Genomic DNA, 27834 nt, shown 5'->3' with positions numbered 1-27834 from the left:
ACTCTTGGTTCAGCACATTTTCTTATGTTTCTGAGTATACTGCTGTATGGTAGCTATAGTCCTATACCTACTGACAAACCATTTTTATGTAGTTCAGTATTTGAAGCATACTCAGATATCTTAAGTTCTACTTTTCTCACTGAAAACAAAAAATTAAGTATGGGTGTAAAAAAAGAACATGAAGGATAATTTTAGTCTGTTTTACAAAGCATTCTTTTGGTACCTTGGCTTTAGGTGTGACAGAAATTATACTAGAAGTTTCATCATATAATAAAGGGTGGAATTGTGTTCTTAGGTAAAGCATCCCTTTTACCACACATAAGGTAAAAACATACAAACAAATAAGCAAATAAAGAATACCGTATTAATTTATACGACTGTTGTACTTTGATCTTTGTTGATATAGCATTATTTTGTGATTTGAGTTTAAAATTATTTTTATTACAAATAGTAGTCTTAAAACATTCTACATTTCTTATTAAATGTGTTTCTATAGGTTGAATCTTTGCTTAATAAATATTTGAATGTTTACCTTGAGCTGCTGCGATAACTTAAGGAATAAACTGTTTAAAACTCCTCTAATTCTTCTCATGATTCTTACCTGAAGCTTTTGGCTGGGAGTCAGCAGGCCTTGACCTCTTAGTTCTTAGCTCTGCCTAATGTCTAATAATAATTCTATAATCAAGTGGTGGCATTGTTACTAGTAAGTTGGATTCACATTTTGAATTGTTTTGAAGAAGGGAGTGGCTTTGGTTTGTCCAAACTTAACCCACCAGGTTTCTCTTGAGATTAGTGATACCATTTGTGAGCTTTCTGACTGGAAAAGTATTTAATCTGAGACTGAAGAATTCAGCAGAGGTCTGATAGGCCTTAAACAGATCCACTGAACCACGCTCTAAACAAATGAGCTGAAAGAGTGTATAATTTAAGAATAAAATAAAATTTTCTACATATTTTCTTTTTAGATCTAAAATTCTTATACCATAAATTCACATCCTTATTTTGCTTTTGGTTGTGCTCCAAAACCTAAATTATGTTCAGTAGTAAAGCACTGTAGCCACACATTATGAAAATTTAACTAGATTTATCTAGATTTCCCCATATTTGGTGTAGTTTTTCAAAGATATTTTAAAATCTGAAGTTCGTTTTAAACTTGAAAGTCAAAAAGCTAAACTTTAGGGTGCTTAGATCTAAATATTTCTCTTTTTTTTTCTTTTCTGGAGGTTCCTTTCCCTCCTGGCAGTTTTAATACTGCTTATATTTTGATGACAGTATTCATTTAGATAACATAATTTAAAAATTAAGTGGGTTTTATTCAGTAAGGGTTAGGAGATTTATTCTATTAGACCTGGAGAGATCTTTTAAAATAAAAAATAATCTTTAATTTAATTTTAGTATCTTATACATCTTAATACTTTGGTTTCTGTAGCTAAGTGTGTGTTTAAAAGTCTGATTAGATTGTTATTAATACAGACTTTTAGCTTATTTATGTAACCTTTAACATTGTTTAATAGAAAAATAATATGAAAAATCATATAACTGGGTACCTCTCTTGGAATAATTTTTAAATATTATTTCAATACTATGAAGGTTTTTCATTTTGGCATATTTAGGTGACTCTATATCCATTTTATGTTTTTCTTTGTTTTTGTAAAATATCATTGCCCTTCCCTTTCTTGGGAATCAGTCTGATACAGAAAGAATTTTAGAATCTGGTCAATTTATGGTTTCAATCTTGCCCTAGGGTTGTAAATTTTGTCTACTATATTTCCTTCCTTCTCTCCCTTCTTATTTATCTCTCGGTGTCTGTCTCTCTTTGCCTCTCCTGTCTCTATTTCTGTTTCTCTTTCAGAGTTAAATTCTAATTTTCATTGTTAAAAATTTAGGATATGAATTGGGGAGGAGAAGATAATTTCTTGCCTGACTGTCAAGATAAGTTTAAGGAACTAATGAAAAATTGATCTAGAAATTAAATATGTATATTTGCCTCCTCTTTGCCCCTTTGTTTTGTTACACTGTTAAATAGGTTCTGTCTTGTACTTTTCAAAGAGTTTTCCTGGGTGGTGTTGATATGGATGCTAATACCAGGATTTATGTCCTGACACACTTGTGAAAGAAGTATTCAGCCGCTAGTGAGATACATGTTTAGCACTAATATAAACATTGGGCTAATTTCTTAACCTTACAAAGCTTAGTATCTTTATCTGTAAAATGGGGGTGAAATTGCCAATGTCATAAGATTGTTAGAAAGATCAATTAAACAATGTAAGTGAATATCCTAGAATAGTTTTTGTGCACAATAGTTTTTGCATTGTAATCATAGAGTTAATCCTGTCTTTGGGATTCTACTCTAGCTGGTACCTTGATGTAGAAAAGAACCTTTGAGATCTAATTCTGTAATTTTTTTTCATTTTCATAGTTTTTTCTCTATAAAATTAAAAATTTTATTCATATAAGAAATGTATATATAAACATATGAGTAATGTATGAATATGTATTGGTTGTAAACCATTCAGATAATACAGACGATAAAGGGTAAAAAAAAAAAAACTCTTCAATCCATTTGCCTTCCTAGTTCCCTGCTCTCTATCCAATCTCATTCCTCTTTTCAGAGATAACCACTCTATAAACAGTTTGATATGTATCCCTCCAGACCTTTCTTTGTCATTTATTTAGACACAGAGATATCATGCCCTCCTTTAAAAAAAAAAAAAAAAAAGAAGCCTATTTATTTTCATCCATTCAGCAAATATTTATTGATAGTTATATTGTTCTGTGATGTGCCTTTTCATTGTTAAGATGTATAGGTCGACATCATTGTGTTGTTAGTATTCTACAGTATGAATTTACCGTAACTTAACAATTCTCCTATTGATGGGAGCTCAGTTTATTTCTAGTTTTTCTTTATTATAAGCAAATCTTAAGGAACATCTTTGTATATTTATAGACTTGCATGTATTTTTGCAGAATAGGTTCCTAGAAGTAGAATTGGGTTTGGTGAGTCAAAGAGTATACACATTTAAAATTTTTGTAGATAAAAATTTTATGCTGTCAAATTCTCTCAAAAAGTCTGTCCCAATTTATATTCTTACTACACTGTATGAAAGGTCATTTACCCACACTCCTGCTAACACTAGATACTATCATGTCTTTTTAATTTTTGCAAAGCTGGTAGGCCATAAATGGTATCTTATTTTAATATCACTAGTGAAGTTGAACCTCTTTTCATAAATTTATTGACCATTTGTAGTTTTGTGAATTGTTTGTATTTTTTGCACATTATTCAACTGGAATTTTGGGGGAGATACTGATGCTATTTTTATGTTCTAGATGGTAACCATTTAACTGTGTGTCGTGCTTAGTCCTAGTTTGTCCCTTGTCTTTTAACTTAGTTTATGGCAACTTCTGTTAAATGGAAGATTTACATTTTACACTTTTAGTGTCAGATTTGGCAGTTTTAAAATTTACATTTTCTGGTTTTTATGTGACTTAATTACACAGCCTGTGTCTGCTTATCTTGTAAATTTTTAGTACTTTGGTAATTAAATGTATTTTAAAATATTTATGGGTTTGAATATGAAAAGAACACAAATACTTTTATAAAGAAAGACTGAAATAATATTTGAATCAGATCTGAGGTCTCAGGTTATGAAAAAATACAGATCAGTCTGAAATGTTATTACTTCATTATATACATATTGAATACATTATATTCATTATATTTCTAATTCTTTCCAGTTATTTGCAATTGGAAATTCATTACTTATGTTTCATATGCATTATTTTTTTTTGAAATAGATAATAGTTGTGCATGGTACAAAATTCAAAAGATACAAAAGGGTATATAGTGAAAAGTCTTCTTTCATTTCTATTCTTTATTATCCAATTTTCCTTCTTGGAGACAATCATTTTTATCAATTTCTTGTGTCTTTTTCCAGAGATATTTTATGTATGTACATAACATATTGTTTATGTTAATTGATTCTTTTCTTTTTATAGCTATGTAAAGCTGCACCTGCTTTAAACATAATTTCTTCTTTACGCCAAAAATCATTCACAGGTCCAGAAGGTAAATTAAAATAATTGATGAATAGAGAACAGCTGTCAAGAGTAAGAAGGCACACATGCTGCAGAAATGTTAGCTGATTAGCAGACATGACAGAGCTTTGCAATTAGAAGGGCCTTTCTTTTGTTTGTTTACTTAAGTGATCTAACACAAATCTATTTTCTCTCTTCTTTTTGAGCTGACCTTAGGATCAGAGACTTCTGATTATTCCAGGCTCGATGTTTCCCCCTAAGGATATATACTTCCTGTTATTGAAATGTGAATTAAAACAAGTTATAAAACTTGAAGGGAAATCATGGAAATTAGCCAAACGAACCCTCTTATTTTATGAATGAAGAAATTAAGGCCTATAGAAATTGACATAGTGTCCCATTTATATTCCTGAAGGACCAGATGGTAGCAAATAAATGATCTGGCAGCAATGTAAGTTTTTGTAATGCTATTTTATTAAAGAGATAGCTGACAAATCCTCCCTACCCTCCTCTTTTTAGAGGAAAAGGGGCAGTGGTCTTATGTTGCAGTTGGTATTTTTGTTAAAAATCACTTTCTTATCTGTATTTTTGCCCCTAAGCTGGACCGGTAAAGCACTATTTTTTAGTGTTAAGCACTCTGTAATTCTTGGAAGGTTAAAGAGAGTAGTTTTTATTGTTCAGGATAGAGTTAGGGGTTAATGGAGCCTTTCTTAAGTACTTTTTTCTTGACTATGAAATTTATAATGGCTATGCCTTAATTGCCTTAGTCTTATGCTTCTGACTCATTCTTAGCCTTGTGCATTTTTCTTCCTTCCTAATCCGTATTATAAGTAACTAAAATAACTAATTGCAAAGGAACATTTAAATATCTATTTGTATCTGGCTAGAAAGTTACCAGTGATAATTTTTTCATGAAACCTTTTCCATATCTATGGATGAAAATATACATAGAAGTCAATATATTTCTATTGTCATTCTTTTTTTCTTATCTATTGTTAACATTTTACCTTTATCTTAGATTTGTAAAAATAATTTTATTTCTTGCCCACTAATACCTTCTTCTAATCTTGATTCACCAAGATAGTAACCAGTAGGACTCCACATAGAGACCCCATCTGGAGTTTAGTTTCTGTAGGTGTTAATTGTATCTTAGTACTAAAATACTAACCACTTTCCAGCTGGTTTCCAGATATATTTATTTTTAAAGAAAACTCTTATTTCCTTGCCTCACTTAGTCCAGATATTGGATGTAAGTAAAAATTTATTTCTTAAAGGAAAATTCATAAAGTTCTTATTTTTGTGATTTTTTTTTTTACAGTAAATCTATCATTTAATATGGAAACACTGAAACATTCTGATTTTCCCCATTTTGTTTTCTGTTTTCAGTGGAATACACTTTATCGTTGGTCCTACGTAAATTCTTCCTGGTGAGTAATTGTTCACATGTACTGTGGGCTGACAAGTCTACCTAAGATGTTATCAAGGCTGACTTTGGGTAAACAGACTGATTGAAGGGCCAGCACTTTATGCTTTTGAATGGCTTTTAGAACAGTTGGAAACAAAATCATCTACTCTGTAGTTTTTAAGAGACATTTCTTCATTGATTTTTTTGCATCTTAATTCAGCTAACAATTATGAACATTTATTATGTCCTGTACATTTCATTTAAAAAATAATTTTAGTGGTTCCTAAGCTAGTTAAATCTTACTGATATGTAGCTCCCTGAGGAGAGGGAAAGAGGCATTTATTATTGAATTCTACTCCTCTGAATTAGAGAAAAATTCTCATTTTGTAACGATTAATAGTTCAAGGAGATTAAAAACTGTTCATGAATTATGCTTTTATATATTTTATATGTATAGTGTATCTAATTTCTGAATTACATAGCTAGGATTTTGAGAGCCTTTACAAATATTTCAGTAAACACAGAGTGGGTTAGAAAAGAATAATTCTAGGATGTAGTCATTAAGCATATGCCTATGTTTTATGTTGTATCCAGCAATGGTAAAGTTTATAAGAACTGAAGTTCTGGATTGGGTGATTAAAGTATCATGCTTTTCTACCGGGAATTTTACAGTATAGAATTAAAACTTGTCTTTTTAATTAATTTTTTAAAAACCCTGAACAGTTCTAGGTTAATTAAGATGTATTGTATGTATCCAAAAATCTAAATATAAAGTCAGTGTAAAATACATGTTTGTAAGAATGTATCCTTTTCTTAGGCTTTATTGAATAAAAATGATGGCAGCATGAAACTTACAGTCGTGATTTAACTGGGACTGTGGCCATAGATTCAGAGTAACTCCAGAGTTACATAATATTAGGCTGATTATTGAGTAATATGAGACCTATAAAATATTTACTGCCATTGTGTGTACTGAACAACATTAGAAAGTTATAATCTCAATTTTGTACTAAGTTCTGTGATTGGTATATGGAGATTTAAGTGAAGTGCTTTCTAAGAACTTAGAGATTGAAGGGGGGTTATAATTAAGAGTCAAATTAGTAAAAGCCATTCTTTAGCTAGTAAGAATTATCTGAAGATTTGAGGTGTGCTAAAATTGCTAATCAGTGTTCTCTAAGAGTAAACTCAGAGAGACAGTTCTGAAATACCAGGATTTATTGAGTGGAAATATCATTTTATTGAATCCTCTTTTGGACAGAGTCTATGAACAGAAGGGTGGTCAGCTCAGGATAGCAAAGGGAGACTCAAACTGTGAGGAATTGGGCAGCTGTCTTGTCGAGGGAGACGGATTTGTGATTTGTCTGGTTCCTGAGGCGGGCATGTCCTTATTGTAGAGACGGTTGTATGAGTTTAGTCTGATGTCATTAAATATTTGAGTCTTATAATTATTTTCTCATGCTCTGTCTCTTGTTTACTTTACCACCTTCTCTACCTAAGAGAGAAAATACACTCATCCGATGAACATTCTGTTCTGCTAGACATTTGCACTTCTCATTATGAAGAAATAGATTGTCAAAATAGTAGACAAGTTGGAAAAATAAACTTGTGTGCACACATGTATATATTTATGTTTCTGTGAGTCTGGTTAAAGATAATTGGTCCTGTGAGAAAGAGATGCATACAGTCTGTTTCATCTGATGAAGTTTCTTTGCAGTTAGTCCCCCCTAGCCTGGTAGTCTTTTATGTTGTTCCGAGTCTGTACATTTGAAAACTGCAGCAATATAGGCCATTTACCTTGTGTGGTGTCATCTTTAAAATGAGAATGTTGAGCTAATGATCTTCAGCATTCCTCCTAGCTCTAATTCTTCATAAATTAACCTATGTGCTCAATTGTATCACTGCAGACTTACAGGTAAGAGAAGGGATTTGAGACAGCTGAAGTATCATTGACGTTTAGGTTAATAGCACCAATATGACTTAAAGGTGCACGTTTTAACTATCCTTGTTTTGTTTGTTTCCGAAGTATAGGGTACAACCCTTCACATGTTGCTGCTACACTCTGTAAGCTTCTCAGGGATAGGGCTAGTGTGTCCTCAGTACAGGACGGTGTCTATCACAGAGAAAAAACAATGAGTGGTTATTGAATGAGTGTATTAGGACATATCTAGGGCAAAATGTTTAGGACATAGCTAAACATGGTTTGATTATTAGTGACTTTTAAAAATATTCTTTATTATGACATATTTTAAACATATGTATGAGTAGACAGAATAATATTATCTTAGTCTATTTGGGGTGCTTTAACAGAATACCATAGACTAGGTGGCTTATAAATAGCAGAAATTTATTGCTCACAGTTCGGGATGCTGGAAGTCTGAGATCAAGATGCTATCATGGTCAGGTTCTGGTGAGAGCCCTCTTCCTAGTTGCAGACTGCTGCATTTTCATTGTATTGTACAAGGCAGAGGGCTGAGCTAGCTTTCTGGGGTCTCTTATATAAGGGCTCTAATCCCAGTCATGAGGGCTCTGCCCTCATTACCTGACCACCTCTCAAAGGCTCCACCTCCTAATACTATTATTTTGGGGGCTGGGATTTCAACATATAAAATTTGGGAGGACACCAACCTTCAGACCACAGCAAATATAATGAACCTCCATTACCTATTACCCCACTTTATTATTTTTTAAAAATTGATTAATTAATTAAAAAAATTTTTGACAGGAGAGATAATTACCATTACCCCACTTTGATAGTCATGATTATTGTTTTATCTTTATTTCCTCCCATTTGCATCTTCTTATATTATTTTTGAAGCAAATCAGATTTTACATTATTTAATCTGTAATTCCAATGTGTATCTCTTAAAGATAAGGACTTATCATAGCCATACCTACATCACACCTTAAAGAATGTCTTGGTTTTGACAAATATTAAATTATTTCACTTCAGAATTATTTCACTTTCACCTGTACTAAGTATTTCCAAGAAACCTGTTATGTATAGTTTCCAGAGAGTTAATAACACTTAGAAATAAAATGATAAGACTAATTTTTGTTTTTGCTTCGTTTAATATTTAGGCTATCAACATGACGGCTGAAGAAACAGTGAATGTAAAAGAGGTTGAAATCATTAAGCTAATTTTAGACTTCTTAAATTCAAAGAAGCTTCACATTAGTATGTTGGCCCTTGAGAAGGAAAGTGGAGTCATAAATGGCCTATTTTCAGATGATATGCTTTTCCTGAGGTATGATTTCATTAGTACTATGAGGTTTGTAGCTCCTTCCAAGAAATGCTAAGTATTAATAAGGTAATCGGTACAATACACATAGATCTTTCTAACCATAAAAAGACTAAATATAATTTTTTTAAATGTTTTGTTTTTATAATGAACATTTACAAAATAAAATTTTCTGTAGAATGTTTTCAGGTGGAAGATCCAGAGATTTATTAAAAAAAGAAAGAAAGAAAGAGTCACAACTCCATTGTAGTTGTGGCATCATCATAAAAGATATTTGATTCAGAAATTAGAGACTCTGGAAAGTTAAAGAAAATATTTCTGAAATACCATTTTTTAGCCATAGAAATAAAACATACTCATTGTATAAGCATATTCCTTGTATAAAATATAGAAATATAGAGAAGAAAAATCACCCCACCATCCAGATACACTACTGATAATTTGCTGTGCACATTAAAAAAAACACAGTAATTCTGTTGCGTCTGTAATTTTATGTCCTGCTTTATCCTTTAATATCATAAGGATTCTCTGTGTGATTACAGATTTATGCTTTGAAAATTTTTGATTCACTTAATTTCCTAATGATTCCCCTATTTTTAGACAACTAGATTATTCCAATTTTTTTTAAATGCTCGACTGAGCATCTTTTATACATACGACCTTTTCTGTATCTTGGATTATTTTCTTAGAACAAGATTCTTGGAGGTGGAATTACAGAGCAAAAGGGAGTTAACGTGTTTGCCAAAATGGAGAGCTAAATATGTCCTTACTTGAATTGGATGGAAAAAGAAAAACCCGAATTTCCAGACAGAAATGTGTTTTATGCTTATGTGGTACCAAATGTCCCTGACAAGGGATACAGATTCTTGGATATGTAGCATTTTGTGACTAGGAAAGCCTTAAGAAATGAAATGTTTCTAACTCATGAAGAAAGAACCTTTTAAAAAGCTTTATTATATTAGGGGAGTTTATTTAAATTTATTACATTACCCTATATTTGGTATTATGAATGTCTTTCAGCCCCAGGGAGCTTAGTCAATGGTATGGTCAGGAACCAGTACTGAGGCAGAATTATGACCCTGTCTTTCAAGCATTGCTACTCCTGGAATTTAGCGGCAGCTCTCAGATATCCCCCTGCAGAAACCTGTTGGTTTGTGATGAAATTTTAGTGGTCTGAGGTAATATGCAAAAAATTATAGAACAGTAAGTTTTTCATTAAATTAAATGTATTCATCTTAAAGGGCTGGCTTTTGAAATTGTGTCCTTCCTACTTTTTAAATATTAAAATGTCCCTTTATAAAATGATTATGATCTATATTATGATTGCTTTTTATTAATATTCATTCTTTGCAGAATCAAAAGTTGGCAATCCTGTGTAGATCCTCCTGCCCGTTTCTTCCTTTTTAAACTTTACTGTTCTAAAAATGCATGAGTAGGGAAATTACTATTATAAAAGAAGAACAGCAATATGAATGCCTTATAACTTTTGGAAGTTATAAGTTCTTTTCCCATAGACCACTTAAATAGGATGAAACCTTATCTTATTCCTTACTATTTTCATCATCAGAGTATAAACTTTAGTGTCAAATACCTCAAAGATAGAGAATTCACAGTTTAGAGCAAGGTTTCTCAACCTAACATTTAGGGCCAGATAATTATTTGTTGTGTAAGTATGGGAGTTGTCTTGTGCATTGCGGAATGTTTAGTAGCATCTCTGACCTATACCCAGAAGTTGCCAGTAGCACCACAGTTATGGCAACCAAGAATGTCCCCGGACAGTGCCAGATGTCTCTAGGGGGCAAAATTGTCCCTAGTTGAGAATCACTGATTCAGTGAGACTGAAACCTACCCACACTGGCCCCTAAATAACACAGAGTAACTTTAAACTGTAAGATAAATAGGGAAATAAAGGAACTTTTAGACTTAGTCCAGTGCTTTTACTTAGGTAAAAAGACATATTTTAGAATAAGGAGTGGGTGCAGATTCACAAATTCTTCTCAAATATTATATGTTGTTACAAATAAGTTGTGAAAAAGTTTATTATAGTGGCTGAGGAACCAAGTAAAATGTTAATGTCATTACTTGCTTTGTGAATTTCTGTTGCTATCTTGTCATCTATTCTGCTTTTAATTAGGGTGACACAAATATGATAGTTAACAGGTGTGGATTTTTCTTTATATAGGCAGCTAATTCTTGATGGTCAATGGGATGAAGTTCTTCAATTCATTCAGCCTCTAGAATGTATGGAAAAATTTGACAAAAAAAGGTAAGATTTCATCTGAAGTTTTTAGTGTCTTATCATTGGAAGAAGCTTAGCAAAACAAAACAAGAAACAAAAATTTAAAAATCAGACTTAGCTTTCCTAGAAAATAGTATACTCAATTCCGTTGAGTTGGAGCACGTCTAGGGGAGAAGTTCCATGTAAGTTTCAATTAGTTGAAAATCTGATTTAAAAATCTACTTAGTGTACAGTGTCTATAGCTAAAACATCACAAGGGTCATGTCTGCAGCAGTTGTTTCTTCATAATAGTACAAATTTTAAAGATGTCGTTCCAATGTCTCCTAGCCTCCATTATTTCTGACAAGCAATTATCCTTAATTCTCTTGTAGGCAATATTCTTTCCCTTTTTTTTCTTCTTCTACTTGCTGCCTTCAAGATTTTCTCCTTGTCATTGGTTTTCAGCAGTTTGATTTTGATGTGCTTAAGTGTGGCTTATTTGTATTTTTCCTGCTTGGGGTTTATGAGCGTTTTAGATCTATGAGTTTGTGTCTTTCATCAAATTTGGGAAGTTTCTGGCAGTTATTTCTTCAAAAATTTTTTCTGCCCCTTTTCTCTTTTCCTTCTAATTACACGGTGTTAGACAGATTGATACTGTCCCACAGTTCTGAGGCTCTGTTCCTTTAAAAAAAAAAAACAGTTTTTTCTCTGTGTATTATCCAGTCTGGATTATTTCTGTTGGTTTACCTTCAGTGTTTATTGACGCTTTATTCAATAATTAGAAATCTGCTCATAAACAATTTTTCATTTCAGATATTGTACTTTTTGGTTTCATAATTTCCTTTTATTTATAATTGTTTTGCTAAGATATTCCCATCTGTTTGTTCATTGTAACTGTATTTCCAAAAAAAATCCTTGAACATATTTTTAGTAACTACTCGTTCACTAATAGTCCTTGTTTGCTAATTCCAACTTTTAGGTTATATCAGGCTCAGTTGCTATTGATTACCTTTCCTTTTAACTATGAGTTATTTTTTTTTCCACATATCTAGTCATTTAAAAAAATTATTTTATTTTATTTTCGGGGGGAGGTAATTAGGTTTATTTACTTATTATTATTAGTTACTACTTTTTAATGGAGGTACTAGGGATTGAACCCAGGACCTGGTGCATGCTAAGCACACACTCTACCACATTATACCCTTCCCACTCATATGTCTTTTTTTTAAATATACTTTTATTGAAGTATAGTCAGTTTACAATGTTGTGTCAATTTCTAGTGTATAGCACAATATTTTAGTCATATAGGAACATACATATATTCATTTTCATATTCTTTTTGACCATAAGTTAATATAAGATACTGAATATAGTTCCCTATGCTATATCTAGTCATTTTTTAATGTATTCTGCACATTGTGGATTCATTGTTGAGACTCTGGATTTCTATTATTCCTTTGAAAGGTATTGCTTTTTATTCATGCAGCGTGTTCACTTTATTGTACTCAGAATGCAAACTCTGTCTCTCACCTAGTGGACACCAGCTGAAATCTCTGCTCAGTTATACAGAGTTCAATCTGTTGCTTTTCCTGGGCTCTTTGGAGTCTCCCTTGCATCTTCAGTTTCATGGATGGCTAAGGATTTAGGAACAGTTTATACTGTAGGTTTTGGTATATTTTTCACTGTGGCTTCCTCCTTTTTTTTGGATCCTCCTACCCTCCCCACTACTTTTCAGCTGTTCTGGCAGTACCAGACTTTTGCTGACTTCTCAAAAACCTGGAAAACTGCACATTCCACTTCAGTTCTAGCTCACATTGTATGGACTGGGGAGTGCCCTCGCTGGAAGGCCGTATACCCTTGAATCTCACCCCTGAAAGTTCTCTTTCTTTCAAGGATTGACTTCCTTCTAGTTGTGCCCATTTTTTGTTTTCTTCAGTGCTTTCAGATAGTTTTTGTTGTGTCTTATCTAGGGTTTAACATTGTTATCTTCAGAAAAATTAGCCAGATACAAGTTATTCTACCATTGTCTGAAGTGAAACCTTGTATTATTTTCTGATTCTTCATTCATACCATGCTATTTGATACCTCTTTGCTTCTGTACAGTCTTCATTTATCTAGAATACTGTTTCTTTCATCATTTCCTATCTTTACATAGCACATTCCTTATCATCTTCCAAGAATCAGTTCTTCTAAGACTCTCCTCACTTCTAGTAGAATTGGTTTCACACTCCTTTGAAACCTTGCTGAACCCTATACATATTTCATACAAATTTATTAGATGAGTCTCTTCTTTTTTTCTTAATTGAGGTATAGTTGATTTACAATATTATGTTAGTTTTAAGTGTATAGCATAGTGATTCAGTAATTTTGCAGATTATATTCCATTATAGGTTATTACAAGATATAGGGTATAATTCCCTGTGATACACAGTTAATCCTTGTTGCTTATCTGTTTTATGTCTAGTAGTTTGTATTTGTTAATTCCATACCCCTAAGTTGTCCCTCTCCAACTTTGGTAACCACAAGTTTGTTTTCTATGTCTGAGTCGTTTTCTGTTTTGTATATATATTCACTTATATTATTTTTATATTATATATATAAGTGATATTATATAGTATTTTTCTTTCTCTGACTTATTTCACTAAGCATAATATTCTCTAGATCATCCATGTTTTTTGCAAATGGCAGCATTTCATTCTTTTTTTATGGCTGAGTAATACTCGTGTGTGTGTGTGTGTGTGTTTGTGTGTGTGTGTGTGTGTGTATGTATACCACATGTTGTTATCCAGTCATCTGTTGATGGGCACTTGGGTTGCTTCCATTAGATGACCCTCTTCTTGAAGGCAGGGATTTGGTTTTATTGAACACATACTTGCTGTTACAACAATGGTGAAAGAATGATGGAAGGTTCATTATTATTTTCATTCAGCCTTTAGAAACACTTTTTCTTTGAACTGCTTAAGGCATTTAACATTTTTTGATTCATAGACAAATCAAGTAGATTCTTTGCCCTTTCTTCCTCTCCCTGAAGAAAAATCCCTTTTAAAAGTTTAAAGTCTGTAGTTATTTTATGGCTTTTTAAAGCAATGTTGTTCATTTCTTCCTACACTTTCAGCCCTATTTTATTAGACCTTTCTCACATTTGAAAAGAAAAAAGAACATATTTTTGGAAATAAAATATTTGGAATAAAAAGGGTTTTGATTTCATATTAGGTGACATTTGACGTCTTCCATAAAAACTTGATTTTTGCTTAGAATTAATATTGCAAATAGAAATCCTTCCTTTGAGTATGAAATTGTGATTACTTGTTACTGAAATTTTAATTTGGCTCTAATGAGATCAGCTTTGTAAAATATTTTAAGAATTTTCTGAAAGCAAAGGTACTTACAGTAACTTATAAATACATTTTACTCATGAGACATTGGGAAATTAATTTTTTTAAGTCTTAAAAAAGAAATTATTAGTCCTTTAAGACAAAGTTGGCCTATTTTGCTTTAGGAACTTGAGTGTCATTTCTAGTCTTTGACATTGCTGTAATTTAGCTTTTTAATCATTTTAATGTTTCATATTTTATTTTTCACAGGTTTCGCTATATTATCCTGAAGCAGAAGTTTTTAGAAGCTTTATGTGTTAACAACGCAATGTCAGCAGAAGATGAGCCCCAGCATGTAAGATTTTTATTCCTGAAGGTTTGCGCCATAGTCTTGTTTTAGTCATTAGTATTTTGTTCACTAAAACAAAAGATTAGTATCATGAGTTTTCAAGATTCTTTATGAGCAAGGATGGGGCAAGATCTGCTCTTTTGCAGGTGTAGTACTTTCACTCTGTAGTGCTTCTCAATTTGTTCCGTGATTTAGACAAAGATGATAAATGAATGGCTGTCTGGTTGAAGGTATGTTCTCCCTTCTTGTTTAAGGTGACCTAGATAGCAAAAGATGTTTGACCTGATGACTGTATGTCATTGCTTCTTTCCTTATTCCTGAAGTGGATTATGTTTACCTCTTTCTGTCTTCTCAGTATTTTCTTTGATCTAGAGGTGTTTTTTTTTTTAAATAAGATGTTTATCTTTATGATAATTCGAATTTAATGCTATTAAATTCTTTTTGATTAGAGAGTTACTTTTAAAGTTTTAATATTAAAATTGTAACATCCAAAACCAGGGAAATTTTATTAAGTGCCAGTAAGTGGTCATTGAAATAATAGAGAAATATTTGCCAGATAATAATGTTTAAAAGTGGAAAGAACACTGGAATATGAATCAACAAGAGTAATTTTTGTTCTGTCACTAGCCAACTGAGTTACTTTGGTTAAATATGCACTCTAATTTTTCCCATATGTAAGATAAAGAAATATATCTGTACTACACAAGCTCTAAGGTTCATTACGTCATTAAAATCTTATGTTTCTAAGATAATATTCACTAGACAAATCATTTTTGATTGTCTCTCAGCTAAGCTTCCTTTTGTTCTGTCTCTGCCTCTTTTTGTAGTAAGTGAGCTGTAGATGTTCCCTTTCTTGATTTGCTTTCTTTCCCCCAACACATTTGTCCTAAGGCAATTTTGAGAATGGCTCTTTTGCTTTTTGGGTAAGCTGGAGTGATAACAAGCTTATATAAACAATTGAATATTGGCATGCTTCAGTTTTGTTGTTCTTAACCCTTAAAAATATACATTTTTGCAGGTAGGTATAGCTAAGTGGTAGAGTGCATGCTTAGCATGCACGAGGTCCTGGGTTCAATCCCCAGTACTTCTAAAAAATTTAATAATGGTCTTAAGTCTGAATTACAACACTTTTTTATACATAAAGGTTTACTGTGCTAATTTAACCAAATTTTAAAATCTTTTTAATTTTAGTGGTGAAAACATTTTGGTTCCTGACTTGAAAGTTGTTAAATAGTCCACAATTATAAGTATTCTGTGACATGAGTTTATCCTTTGCAATTGAACTGTTTGTGAAAGTTTGTGAAGTATCTTTGTGTTCGAATAAGATGCTCTCATTGTTTTCATATCTCATAGCATCTCTCTTTATGGTGATTGCTTATGTTTTTCTTACAGCTGGAATTTACCATGCAAGAAGCTGTGCAGTGTTTACATGCCCTAGAAGAGTACTGTCCTTCTAAAGATGATTATAGCAAACTCTGTTTGCTTTTGACTTTGCCTCGTCTGACCAATCATGCTGAGTTTAAGGACTGGAATCCTAGCACTGCACGAGTTCACTGTTTTGAAGAGGCTTGTGTCATGGTTGCAGAATTCATCCCTGCTGATAGAAAGCTAAGTGAGGCTGGTTTTAAAGCAAGTAACAATCGTTTATTTCAACTTGTAATGAAGGGCCTACTTTATGAATGCTGTGTAGAATTTTGTCAAAGTAAAGCAACTGGAGAGGAAATTACAGAAAGTGAAGTACTTCTTGGCATTGACCTCTTATGTGGTAATGGTTGTGATGATTTGGATCTCAGTTTGTTGTCATGGCTTCAGAATCTCCCATCTTCAGTCTTCTCTTGTGCTTTTGAACAGAAAATGCTTAATATTCATGTTGACAAGCTTCTGAAACCCACGAAAGCTGCATATGCTGATCTTTTGACTCCTCTTATCAGCAAACTTTCTCCCTATCCATCATCTCCAATGAGAAGGCCTCAGTCAGCTGATGCCTATATGACCCGCTCTCTGAATCCTGCGTTAGATGGCCTCACTTGTGGACTAACCAGTCACGATAAGAGAATCTCAGACCTTGGGAACAAAACTTCTCCTATGTCACACTCCTTTGCTAATTTCCATTATCCAGGGGTACAAAACCTCAGTAGAAGTCTCATGCTTGAGAACACAGAATGCCACAGTATCTATGAAGAATCTCCTGAACGGTATGTATTCGCTCATAAAAATTGGGAAATCTCCAAAAGTGTGAGATAATTTGGGGTGAGTGTGTGTGTGTGTGTGTGTGTGTGTGTGTGTGTGTGTGTGTGTTTTCTTAATGTTCAAGTCCCTTTATAGTTGAAAGTTAGTCCTTAAAACTTTATAAGGGGTTTCTAAAATTTTGGTAATGAACATTGTTAGGGAAAATCTTTATTTTTATATCCTGTATTATTATTTTGCTAGTTGTAAAGGTAATACATGTGCACTGAAGAAATTTTGGAAAGTATGAATGAGTATAAATAAGAGAATTAAAATCCCATGCACTCTCATGCTTAGATGACCAGCATTGTTTCTATAATACCTTTTTAAAAATTGGGAGAGTGCTATATAATATATATGTAATATATATAAATTTGCTTTTTTCCCATGAAAAAATCATACCCCCCCATTCTTAAACATTTATTGAGATCAGTGATTAACGGTGTACACATGATTCCATTTTATGACTGAGTCATAATTTTACCAAATTCCTTATTGTAGGATAGTAGTTTCTACTTTTTCTTTCTATAAATAGTAATGTATTGAACTTGTATATATAAAAATCTCTGATTATTTCCACTTATATTTTCCTAGTAATTATATATATACATGAAAGAATTAAGTGCTAAAGCTATCACTTAATTTTTCCTTCAAACCTGGCATGAAATAATAATTTCCTAGTTAGCAGTTCTTTATTTCATGGGTTAAGAAACTTCTTGCCTTGATTTTCCAGGAAACTCAGGACACATGGTTGGTTTCCTATACTCAGAGTAAATACTATGAAGTATTATTATTGTTGACTGCAATAAATTTATTAAAGGTGTGCAAAAACTAAATAAACTTTTTACTATTCATATAGGCTAGTTGGAAGCATTCTTTATTGAGGAAGGCACACTGAACTCGGAATTTGTTTCTAATTAAAACAAGAGGAGATCTTTAGTTAAGGCACAAGAAATACAGAATAAATACATATAGAAGCATTTTCTCTTAATTTGCTGTGTGATTGTGTGGGAGTTTTGATTTTCTTTAATGTTCTTTAAAGAGGAGAGGATTCTAGGATCAGTTAAGTCATGGGACTTCCTAAATAAAGCCTAGTGTGACTTCCTAAGGCATCTTATTGCTCTATATTTTATATTTGAAAGATAGAGATGGTATCTACTGATGAAAATGAATGAGTATGTTTAAAGTGTAACTAAAAAAAATTGGGAAGCTCAGTTAGATCAATTATGTTAAAATGCCATATGAAGAGATTCCTACTTGTGGTAATACATGTTTGAAGTCAGTATTGATTTAAAAATATTTGATTGTCTACTCTGTGCTAGTACCGTGCTGCATCCCTGGGCTATAATGATTGGGTTACTATGGTTAAGAAGAAGATAAAACATGAAAGAAAGTTTTAGAAAGGAGTATGTGGTATTTTTAAGGATATCTTTTCACTCGAATAGAAACAAACTTATAATAAAAAAAGAAAAAAAATCAGTTGAAATATGTAAGCTTTGGCTACTCAATGTAATGGGCTCAAAATTAAATGGCAGGAAAGAAAAAAAATCTGTTGTCAGACATGGGCCAGCATTGAATTTGGCGTCTGAAGACCTGGATTCAAGTCCTAGCTTTATTAACTAACTATGCAGTTTTTGGAAAATGACTATTTTGAGTCTGTTTCCTCATCTTTGAAATGGGAGTTGTAACCTATTTTACTGCTTATTGTGCAAGTTAAATGAGATAGTGCATGTGGAAGTGCTATATAAATTGCAAAATTAAATCAAATGTAACTTTAAGAAAGTTGTTTTATTTATCTCTATACAGTTAATAACCCATACAAATTTCTATTTTATGGATATAAAATTAGGCTCCCTATGGTCATTAACAGCTTATAGCGCAGTCTGGTAGCTGAAAATGCTTTCCAGGTCTTTATACTTCCTCCTCAAGCTGCATGTGTGTATATGTATGTTTATGTACTTGTTAAATACTAGGCTCCTAACTGATGATATCTTTGTGAAGATGGCTATCTAGCTCTGCTTTCCTAAACCGTAGACCTATATTTTGATATGTCTTACACACTTACACTTGAAGAGGCCATTATGAAGTCATCTCATAATCAAATTCCTTGAAGACAGAAATCATTTTACTTTTGTACTTGTTCCCATGGTGCCTTTTACCAGTAGGTAATCTGTGTAAATGTCTGTGGTATTCATCATCTTTGGATGATGTTAAAAATTTTGAACAATATAGCTATGAAAAGTAGAAATTGCTATTGTTTTAGAAGACTATTAGGAACAATCTGACACAAGACATCAAACTTACTAATTAGTATACATTAAAAATACTTGAAAGATGTATGTTTAGCTTTGATGTTAAGTGCAAATAAATCAAAGAAAGCCTCTTAATAAAATCTCAGCAGTTCTTAAAATTTTGTTGAAATGTATTGGAGAAAAGAAAACTGGTGTTTGGATAACAAAATAACAGATTCAGAATTCATAAAGAGAATTTGGGCATTAGATCATCCAGCCTATTGTTCAATTTGTAGATGAAGCTGAAGCACAGAGAATGTAAGTGATTTTTTCCCAAGGCCACACATACTGTTTTAGTTGAGAGCACCTACTCTCCTTGATTAATAATCCAGTGCTTTTCCATTATAAGCACATTCTATCTGGAAAAAAAAAAATCCCTTACATAGTGTACTTAAGAAAGGAAAATAAAAAAATCTCTTTTTGTGTACTTGAAAAACACTGGCTAAATATTCATTGTTTTAAATTAAAATTTCTCTAACTATAATATGTGTTCTTTTACCCCTACCTCTTCCTTTTCTTTTTTTTTTTGTCCTGAAGTGATACACCTGTTGAGGCACAGCAGCCTATCAGCAGTGATATCCTGGGCCAGAGTTCAGTTTCAGAAAAAGAGCCTGCAAATGGAACACAGAATCCAGCACCCGCTAAGCAAGAGAAAAATGAGGTAATATTTACTACACTTAGCATCTTTTAGAGTTATTCTCTTTGTAAAAAGTAATCTTACTTGCTTGGATAGAATTTAAAAAGTATTTTCTGACATTTGGGAGTGGGAGAGAGAGATCTAGATTTTCTTAATTAGCTCATTTTCTCCCCTCTCCCTTAAGAATTTATAGTATTTTTAGTTATTATTGTGTATTTTGGAGCATTTTTAATGGGTGAATTTATTAACAGTTTAAAATACCACAGTAGACATTACTTCTACATGTTTCAGCACTCAAGTAATTGAACTCACATTAAATGTGGACAGCTTTTTAAGATACATGCTCTATGTTTTAGTAGTTAGATGTAATAAACAAGAAATGATGACATTTATAATAGAGAATAATACTTTAAGCCTTTAGTGTTCTAGATTATTTTTCTGTGATGTTTTGTATTGTGAAATAAGGTATAAATTTTACCTTATATATAATATCCCACTTATAAGGGGTGAATGGTAGGTTTAATAAGTTGAATTTTTTTTTTTTGCTTTTGACTAAATATTAAGAAAGAAGTAGAAAAATTATTCTTAAAAATACATATGGATATGCACCAAACACCAAAATCCCAAAATAATATGAAGCAAACATTGGCAGAACTGAAGGGAGAAATAGACGATGCTGCAGTTACAGTTGGAGACTTCAGTACCCCACTTGCAATAATGGATAGGACATCTAAACAGAAGATCAGTAAGGGCATAGAGGACTTGAACAACACTATAAACCAGTTAGACCTAACAGACATCTGTAGAACACTCCAATAATAGAATACATATTCCTCTCCAGTGCACATGCAGTGTTCTTCAGCATAGGCCGTATGTTAAGACAGAAAACAAGTCTCAATAAATTTTAAAAGATTTGAAATCATGTAAAGTATCTTCTCTGACAACAGCTAGAAATTAACAGAAGGAAAATTTTTAAATTCACAAATTTATAAAAATCAATCAACACAGTCTTAAACAACCAATCGGTCAAAGATGAAATCATAAGAAAAATTAGAAAAACTTAGAGACTAATGAATATGAGTACAACATACCAAAATATACAACAAACTTAGGGGATGCAGGAAAAGCAGTTCTCAGGGAGAAGTTATAGCTTTAAGTGCATACATTAAAAAAGAAGAAGGATCTCAAATCAATAACCTAGATTTACACCTTGAAGAACTAGGAAAAGAAGAGAAAGCGAGACTCAAAGCTAGCCGAAGGAAGGAATTAATAAAGATTAGAGGAGAGAGAAATAAAATAGAGAAAAGTAGGGAAGAGTATACCTCAAGTGGTATAGTGCACGCTTAGCATGTACCAGGTCCTGGGTTCAAGCCCCATTACCTCCATTAAAAAGTAATTAAATAAACCTAATTACCTCCCCTCCCCCCAAAATAAAAATACATGAGAGCAGCACCTTACAAAAGGATGTTATTTATAAAAAAAAAAAAAAGAGAGAGACAGAGAGAGAAAAGGAAAACAGTAGAGAGAATCAATAAAACCAAAAGTTGGTTCTTTGAAAAAGTCAACAAAACTGACAAGCTCTTAGCTAGACAAAGAAAAAGAAACTACAAATAACTTAAAGCAGAAATAAAACCATCAATCTTACAGTAATGAAAAAGGATTATAAAAGATACTATGACTAGTTGGAAGCCAACAAATTAGATAACTTAGATGAAATGGACAAATTCCTTAGAGACACACAAATTACTAAACTGATTCAAGAGGAAATAGAGAATCTCAACAGACCTGTAATGAGTAAAGAGATTGAATTAGTATCAAAAATCTTCCCAAAAAGGAAATGTTCAGGATCAGATGGCTTTACTGGTGAATTCTACAAACATTTAAGAAGGGTTAACAATAATCCTCAAAATGTTCCGAAAAATAGAGGAGGGAACACTTACTAACTCATCCAGTGAGGCCAGCATTATCCTGATACCAAAGCCAGATGAAGATGTTGGTCTGTAGTTTTCTTTTCTTGTAATATCTTTTATGAGTATAGAAGCAACAGTCAACAAAGTACTAGCAAACCAAGTCCGCCAGCATATTAAAAGGATTATGCATCCTGACCAAGTGGATTGATTCCAGGATGCAAGGGTGGTTCAACTTAATCGATTTAATACATCACATTAATAGAATGAAGGAAAAAAAGAAACAATACGCAGTTCTCCCAACTCTTGCAGAAAAGGCATTTGACAAAATCAAACACTCTTTCATGATAAAAACTCTTAGAAAACTTAGAGTGGAACTTCCTCAACATGATGAAGATCATTTATGTAAAACCCAAGCTAACATCATACTCAGTGATGAATGACTGAACGCTTTCTCCCTAAGATCAGGAATAAAAACAAGAATGCCTGCTTTTACCACTGCTATTCAACATATATTAGAAGTTCTAGCCAGAGAAATTAGACCAGAAAAAATAAATTGGAAAGAAAGAAGTAAAGCGATCTCTATTCACAGATGACTTGAGTATTATATCACATATATATTTGTGAATATAGAATCACAAAGAATTCACAAGAAAGCTACTAGAGCTTATAAACAGGTTCATCAAAGTTGCAGGGTAAAAGATCAACACATAAAAGTCAGTTGTGCTTCTATACACCAGCAATGAACAATCAGAAAAGGAAATTAAGAAAGGAATTTCATTTATAATAGCATATAAAAAGATAAAATACCTGGGCATAAATTAAACCAAGGAGGTGAAAAACTTGTATACTGATACCTATAAAACATTGCTGAAAGAAAGAAGATCTAAATAAATGGAAAGACATTCTGTGTTCATGGATAGAAAGATTTAATACTGTTGAGATGTCAGTACTGCCCAATATGATTTACAGATTCCATGTAATTCCTATAAAAATTCCACAGCCTCTCTTGAAGTAATGGAAAAGCCAGCACTCAAATTCATATGGAATTGCAAGGGGCCTTGAATAGCCAAAACCATCTTGAAAAAAGAACAAAGTTGTAGGACTCACACTTCATATTTTCAAAACTTACTACAAAGTTATAGTAATCAAAACTCTGTGGTACTTGTGTAAGGCTAGGCATGTAGACCAATGGAATAAATTGAGAGACCAGAAGTAATCCCATATATCTATGGCCAGTTGATTTTTGGCAAGGGTGCCACACCTATTCAGTGGGGAAAAAATAGTCTCTTCAGTAGACAATGCTAGATCAACTGGATCAACAAGAATGAAGTTGGAGCTCTACCTCAAACCATATGTAAAAATTAATTAAAAATAGACCAGTGACTTAATATAAGACCTAAAAGTATAAAACACTTAGGAGAAAACATAGGGGTAAATCTTTACAACCTTAGATTTTGTAATGTGTTCTTAGGTATGATACCAAAAGCTTAGGCACCAAATGTAAAAATTGATAAATTGCACTTCATCAAAAAAAAACTTTTGTGCATCAAAGGACATTGTCAAGAAAGTGAAAAGACAGCCTATGAAATGAGAAAAGTATTTGTAAGTTGTCTGATAAGAATTTAATATCTAGAATATATAAAGAACTACTACAACTCAACAACAAAAAAATCCAATTTAAAAAAAGACTTGAGTAGACATTTCTCCAAATTGGCCAAGTATCTACAAATAGCCAATAAATACATGAAAAAGATGCCTAATACCACTTGTCATTAGGGAAATGCAAATCAAAACCACAAAGAAATATAACTTTAGGACTACTAGAATGGCTGAAATCAAAGCAGTAGAAAATAACACATGTTGATGAGGAAGCAGAGAAATTTGAGCACTCTAACATTGCTGGTTGGAATGTAAAATGGTGCAGTCAGTGTGGTTTCATGGGACCTCAAAAAACTAAACCTAGAATTACCCAGTAATTTCACTTCTAGGTATATACCCAAAGGCATTGAAAGCAGGGACTCAAACAGGTATTTGTACATCCATATTCATAGCATTATTCACAGTAGGCCAAAAGGTAGAAATAACCCATGTCCATCCACAGGTTAATGGATAAACAAAAGTGATATATCCATATAATGGAATATATTATTAAGCCATAAAATGGAATGAAGTCTGACACAGGCTACAACTTGGATTAACGTTGAAAACATTATGTTAAGTGAAATAAGCCAGATACAAAAGGATAAATGTATGATTCCATTTATATGAAATGTCTAGACTAGGCAACTTCATGGAGACAGAAAGTAGATAGAGGTTATGGGAAATAGGGAGTGAGTGCTTAAGGGTTATAGAGTTTGGGGTGATGAAAATTTTTGGAAATAGTTAATAGTGATGGTTGCACAACATTGTGAGTATAATGCCACTGAATTGTACACTTAAAAATGGTTAAAATGGCAATTTTTATATTTATTTTACCAGAATGAAAACTTTTTGAAAAGGAGTTAATTTTATCTCAGTGTTATTGCTGTAAGTTATGAAATAGAGGAGGATTGTTACTGTTTCCTGGAAAAGGGAAATAATTTTAGCTTTAGTTAGGGGCACAAGACTCTTGGTTAAATTTATTGTCAGTGTTGGCCAATTTTAGAGATGATTGATTTATTCCAGTTCACATGACCCAGGCAATGTCAGCAGACTCTAGCTTGGCAGGGAGTTCTTTCTTTGCTAATATTGAAATTCACTGAACTAAGTCCCATAAGCTTGAGTGCTATGCAGTGCATTTAAAGAGTGAAGTCGGAATGTTGAGACTGCTAAGTTTAACACCCATTTGTTCTACTTTCTTGAGAAAGCCTGTTTGAAAGCTAAATTAAAGTATTATTTTTAAGGGAAATTTTATAAATTTCCCTCCTGAGTAATCTATTAAACCACTTACATGCTTAAATTAAGTGTGTTGAACAGGGTTAATATTGTGCTTATTAAATATTAATGCAATCCCTCAGTAAGTATTTTTTCAAGAAATGTAGGTAGATTTGTGTTAGTCTTTATCTGCATTTGTATTCTCTATCCACGTTCCCCTTGTGACCACTATAATTTGTATTTTTATTTGGTGTTAGTCAGGGATCCAGGATGACTATTCATTTTGGTCAGTCACTTGCTGTAGAACAGAGCAAATTAACTGATCAACTTGACTGTTGAGACTCATGGGTAATAATGTTACTTTAAAAAGAGCCAATATATTAAGTATTTTCTGATCATTATAATTTATAGCTGTCTGTATGTTGTATTCAGCACTTATAGAAGTTACTGTTGAGGGGTGACATGACCATAGTCTGCTCAGATACATTATTTTTTCTAATATTTTTAAGCTTCGAGATTCAACGGAACAATTTCAAGAATATTATAGGCAAAGATTACGCTACCAACAGCATTTAGAACAGAAGGAGCAGCAGCGACAGATATACCAACAGATGCTGCTTGAAGGAGGTGTGAATCAGGAGGACGGTCCTGATCAGCAGCAGAATCTTACTGAACAATTCCTTAATAGGTTGGTCTTTCAGTCACTTTCTTAAATATAAGGAACTATTTAAAATGATTAAAAGCATGTAGTAACTGCTACTTTCTGTGTATTGTTTGAAATTTTAAGGCTTTTTAAGTGTTTCAAGTAACGTGGAGTTACTTAATCTCTTCCACGATTCTGGGGGCTCATCTAGTTTTGTCCTTCTTCCTTTTAAACGTCCTTTCACATCTAACAATGGGAGCAGAGAGGGAGTGGTTCAGCGCACCGCTTGGAAGCAGACTACCAGGTGGATCCAGCTCTGTCCCAGGGCAGCTGAGGATCAGGGGAAATTACTTACCTTCTGCTTGCTTGTTTCTTCATCTACTTCACAGGGTTGCCATGAAGATTAAATGAACTAATCTATGTGAAGTGCTCAGAACAGTACCTGGCATATAGTAAGCACCATGTTAAGTGTTAGCTGGTATTTTTATTGTTATTTTGAGACCATAAACTTTCAGATTCTTTGAATTCCGTATATGAAAAAGATTCTTTCTTATAATTTCTACCAAGACAGTATGAACTTATATTGTTTTTAATTATAGGAGGTAAATATATGGTAAGGTGTTTTTTAGAAATCAATAAGCCAGAATAGGTGTATTTAAATGAGCAAGGGCTGTGGAAACATTAAGTAAGCTGATATATATAAAAAACTAAGAATAATTCCTAGCATATAGGAGGTGTGCCTTAAATGTTGGCTATCATGATTATGATTAGGCAGTACAGTGGTGACTGTCAGTTCTTTATTTGGTTCAGTAATACTGGAAGTAATCTGTTTGACACTCTGAGGGTTGTGCAAGTCAGTGAGCCTGAAACTGATCCTGTCTTCAAACCTTCACAAAAGGAACATTTATAGTGGTAACCGGGGCCTAGGGAGGCCTATGAACATTCAATTTGAGGATCTTTTTCTTAACACCTCTGATCAAGTCAGTTGCTTGTCAGAATTTTCCTAATTTGATGAATTGCTGCTTCTGGTTCTTGGATGTCATCTTTGCATCAATAAAAGTCATGGTTGCAATTTGACTTCCTGACCATTTTATTATTCAGTAAAAGCAGATGTCTGGCATTAAGTCAGAAGATGAGGTGGCAAGGCTCTGTGATTCCAGTAGTAGTAGGGATGTCCTTTCTCAGAAAAAAGTTAAACTATTCAAGATGGTTTATTCTTCCTTTAAAGATAATTATAAATGAATATATGTATGTATATGCATGACTGGGACATTGTGCTGTACACTAGAGACTGACACATTGTAATTGTACTTCAATAAAAAAAAAAGACAAAAAAAGACAATTAAAAATAGAATTCAAAGTATTTCTTGTAATTTAGGTTCAGTTTAGAGCCTATTAACAACAGTTCTCAACTTCTATAGAGATTAGAATTTTAAATTACATTAAAGGTAAGTATGTTATAAAAATCCACAGGATAACCAGGTCTATTCTAAATATGAATGAATATTTATCCTAAGCTTTTGTAAATTGGTTTCTCATAAATTCCATTGTTCTTTTAAGCATTTCTTACCTATTCTGTTTTCTAACCCTTTAATATAATATTTTATTCAATCCTTTTTCTACACCGTCAGTTTTATGTATCTGAGCCTGTACCAGGACATTAAAGTACCTGACTAATACCAAAGACAAATTGAATAGAGATACAATCTATACATTAAAATATACTTTTGCCCCCATAATCTTTTAGTTTTCCAAATCATTCTAGCAGCAGAGCACAGTTGCCAGATTTAAATTTTGGTTCTTCCCTCCAAGAGGCATAGAAAGAGGAAGAGAAATAAGAGTCATGATATATAATAGATTTTATAGAAAAAAACAACCAAAGCATAATAGGATTTTTATTAACAGTACTGTATCACTACTTTATACCTCTAGATATTTTGTTTCTATACCAGTAATTGGAACCACTGATTTGACACTTATAGGCATATTCTGGCCCTTTCCCACCCTCCCCACTATTAGAGAGTCAAAATGATGTTAGCATTTTAGACTTTTTATATTTAGCATTTTCCAATTTATTTGACCTTGGACTCTTTTTTTATGAGGAACATGTCACAGTAGATTAGTGTTTGATAGAAACTTAGAAATGCTGCTTAGTTTAAAATTTTAACAAATAGATGTTTAGTAATGACTACTGTCAATTCCTTTAGTGATACTGAACTGCTCCTTTAAAGTTTTTTTATGCCCTAGACATGCACATGCACACACACGAACACTAATGTTTAATGTAGAAAAATTAAAAAATACAGTGAGCCACAACACCTCTTGGTAATCACTCCCTTTGTGTAGTCTGCTCTCATATTAAATCTAGGCTTGAGGAAGAGATGCTTGGCTGATTCTGGTTCAAATCTTACGAGAGCCTGGCAGCTTCCTCTGTGCCCTTTGGAGCCCTGAGTCCAACATAAGGAGTCAGGCTACCCTGATGTAGGGAGACTTGCAGTGAGGGAAAGGCCCTGAGGCTAGCTTATTTTCCTTCATATTTTATCTCCCTAGTGCCTAGATCAGAGCCTGGCAAATAGTCTTTTTTGATTGAATGAGTGAGTGAATGTGTGCATAACAGGGATGCCACCTGACTTTGTCCCATCATGGCCTGCTCTAGTCGTCCATTTCCTAGTTGATACGGTATTACTAGACAGAGTAAATGAAAATGCTTC

The 27834-nt window shown here is 32.8% G+C and overlaps 1 protein-coding gene across 1 annotated transcript in view; it reads left to right on the top strand.

The window, feature by feature from the left end:
• Positions 1-27834, top strand: part of WDR47 (WD repeat domain 47) — a 50197-nt gene that overhangs the window by 4315 nt on the left and 18048 nt on the right. The window contains exons 2-8 of the mRNA XM_074370091.1: positions 5425-5465; positions 8522-8688; positions 10865-10948; positions 14485-14569; positions 15956-16758; positions 19618-19741; positions 24990-25168. Of these exons, the coding sequence (XP_074226192.1) occupies positions 8531-8688; positions 10865-10948; positions 14485-14569; positions 15956-16758; positions 19618-19741; positions 24990-25168 (1433 nt within the window). The 5' untranslated portion in view covers positions 5425-5465; positions 8522-8530. The remainder of the gene's footprint in view (positions 1-5424; positions 5466-8521; positions 8689-10864; positions 10949-14484; positions 14570-15955; positions 16759-19617; positions 19742-24989; positions 25169-27834) is intronic.

Source organism: Camelus bactrianus, chromosome 9 (assembly GCF_048773025.1).
Source record: "Camelus bactrianus isolate YW-2024 breed Bactrian camel chromosome 9, ASM4877302v1, whole genome shotgun sequence".
Lineage (NCBI taxonomy): Eukaryota > Metazoa > Chordata > Mammalia > Artiodactyla > Camelidae > Camelus > Camelus bactrianus.
This window is presented reverse-complemented; position numbering and strand designations above follow the sequence as displayed.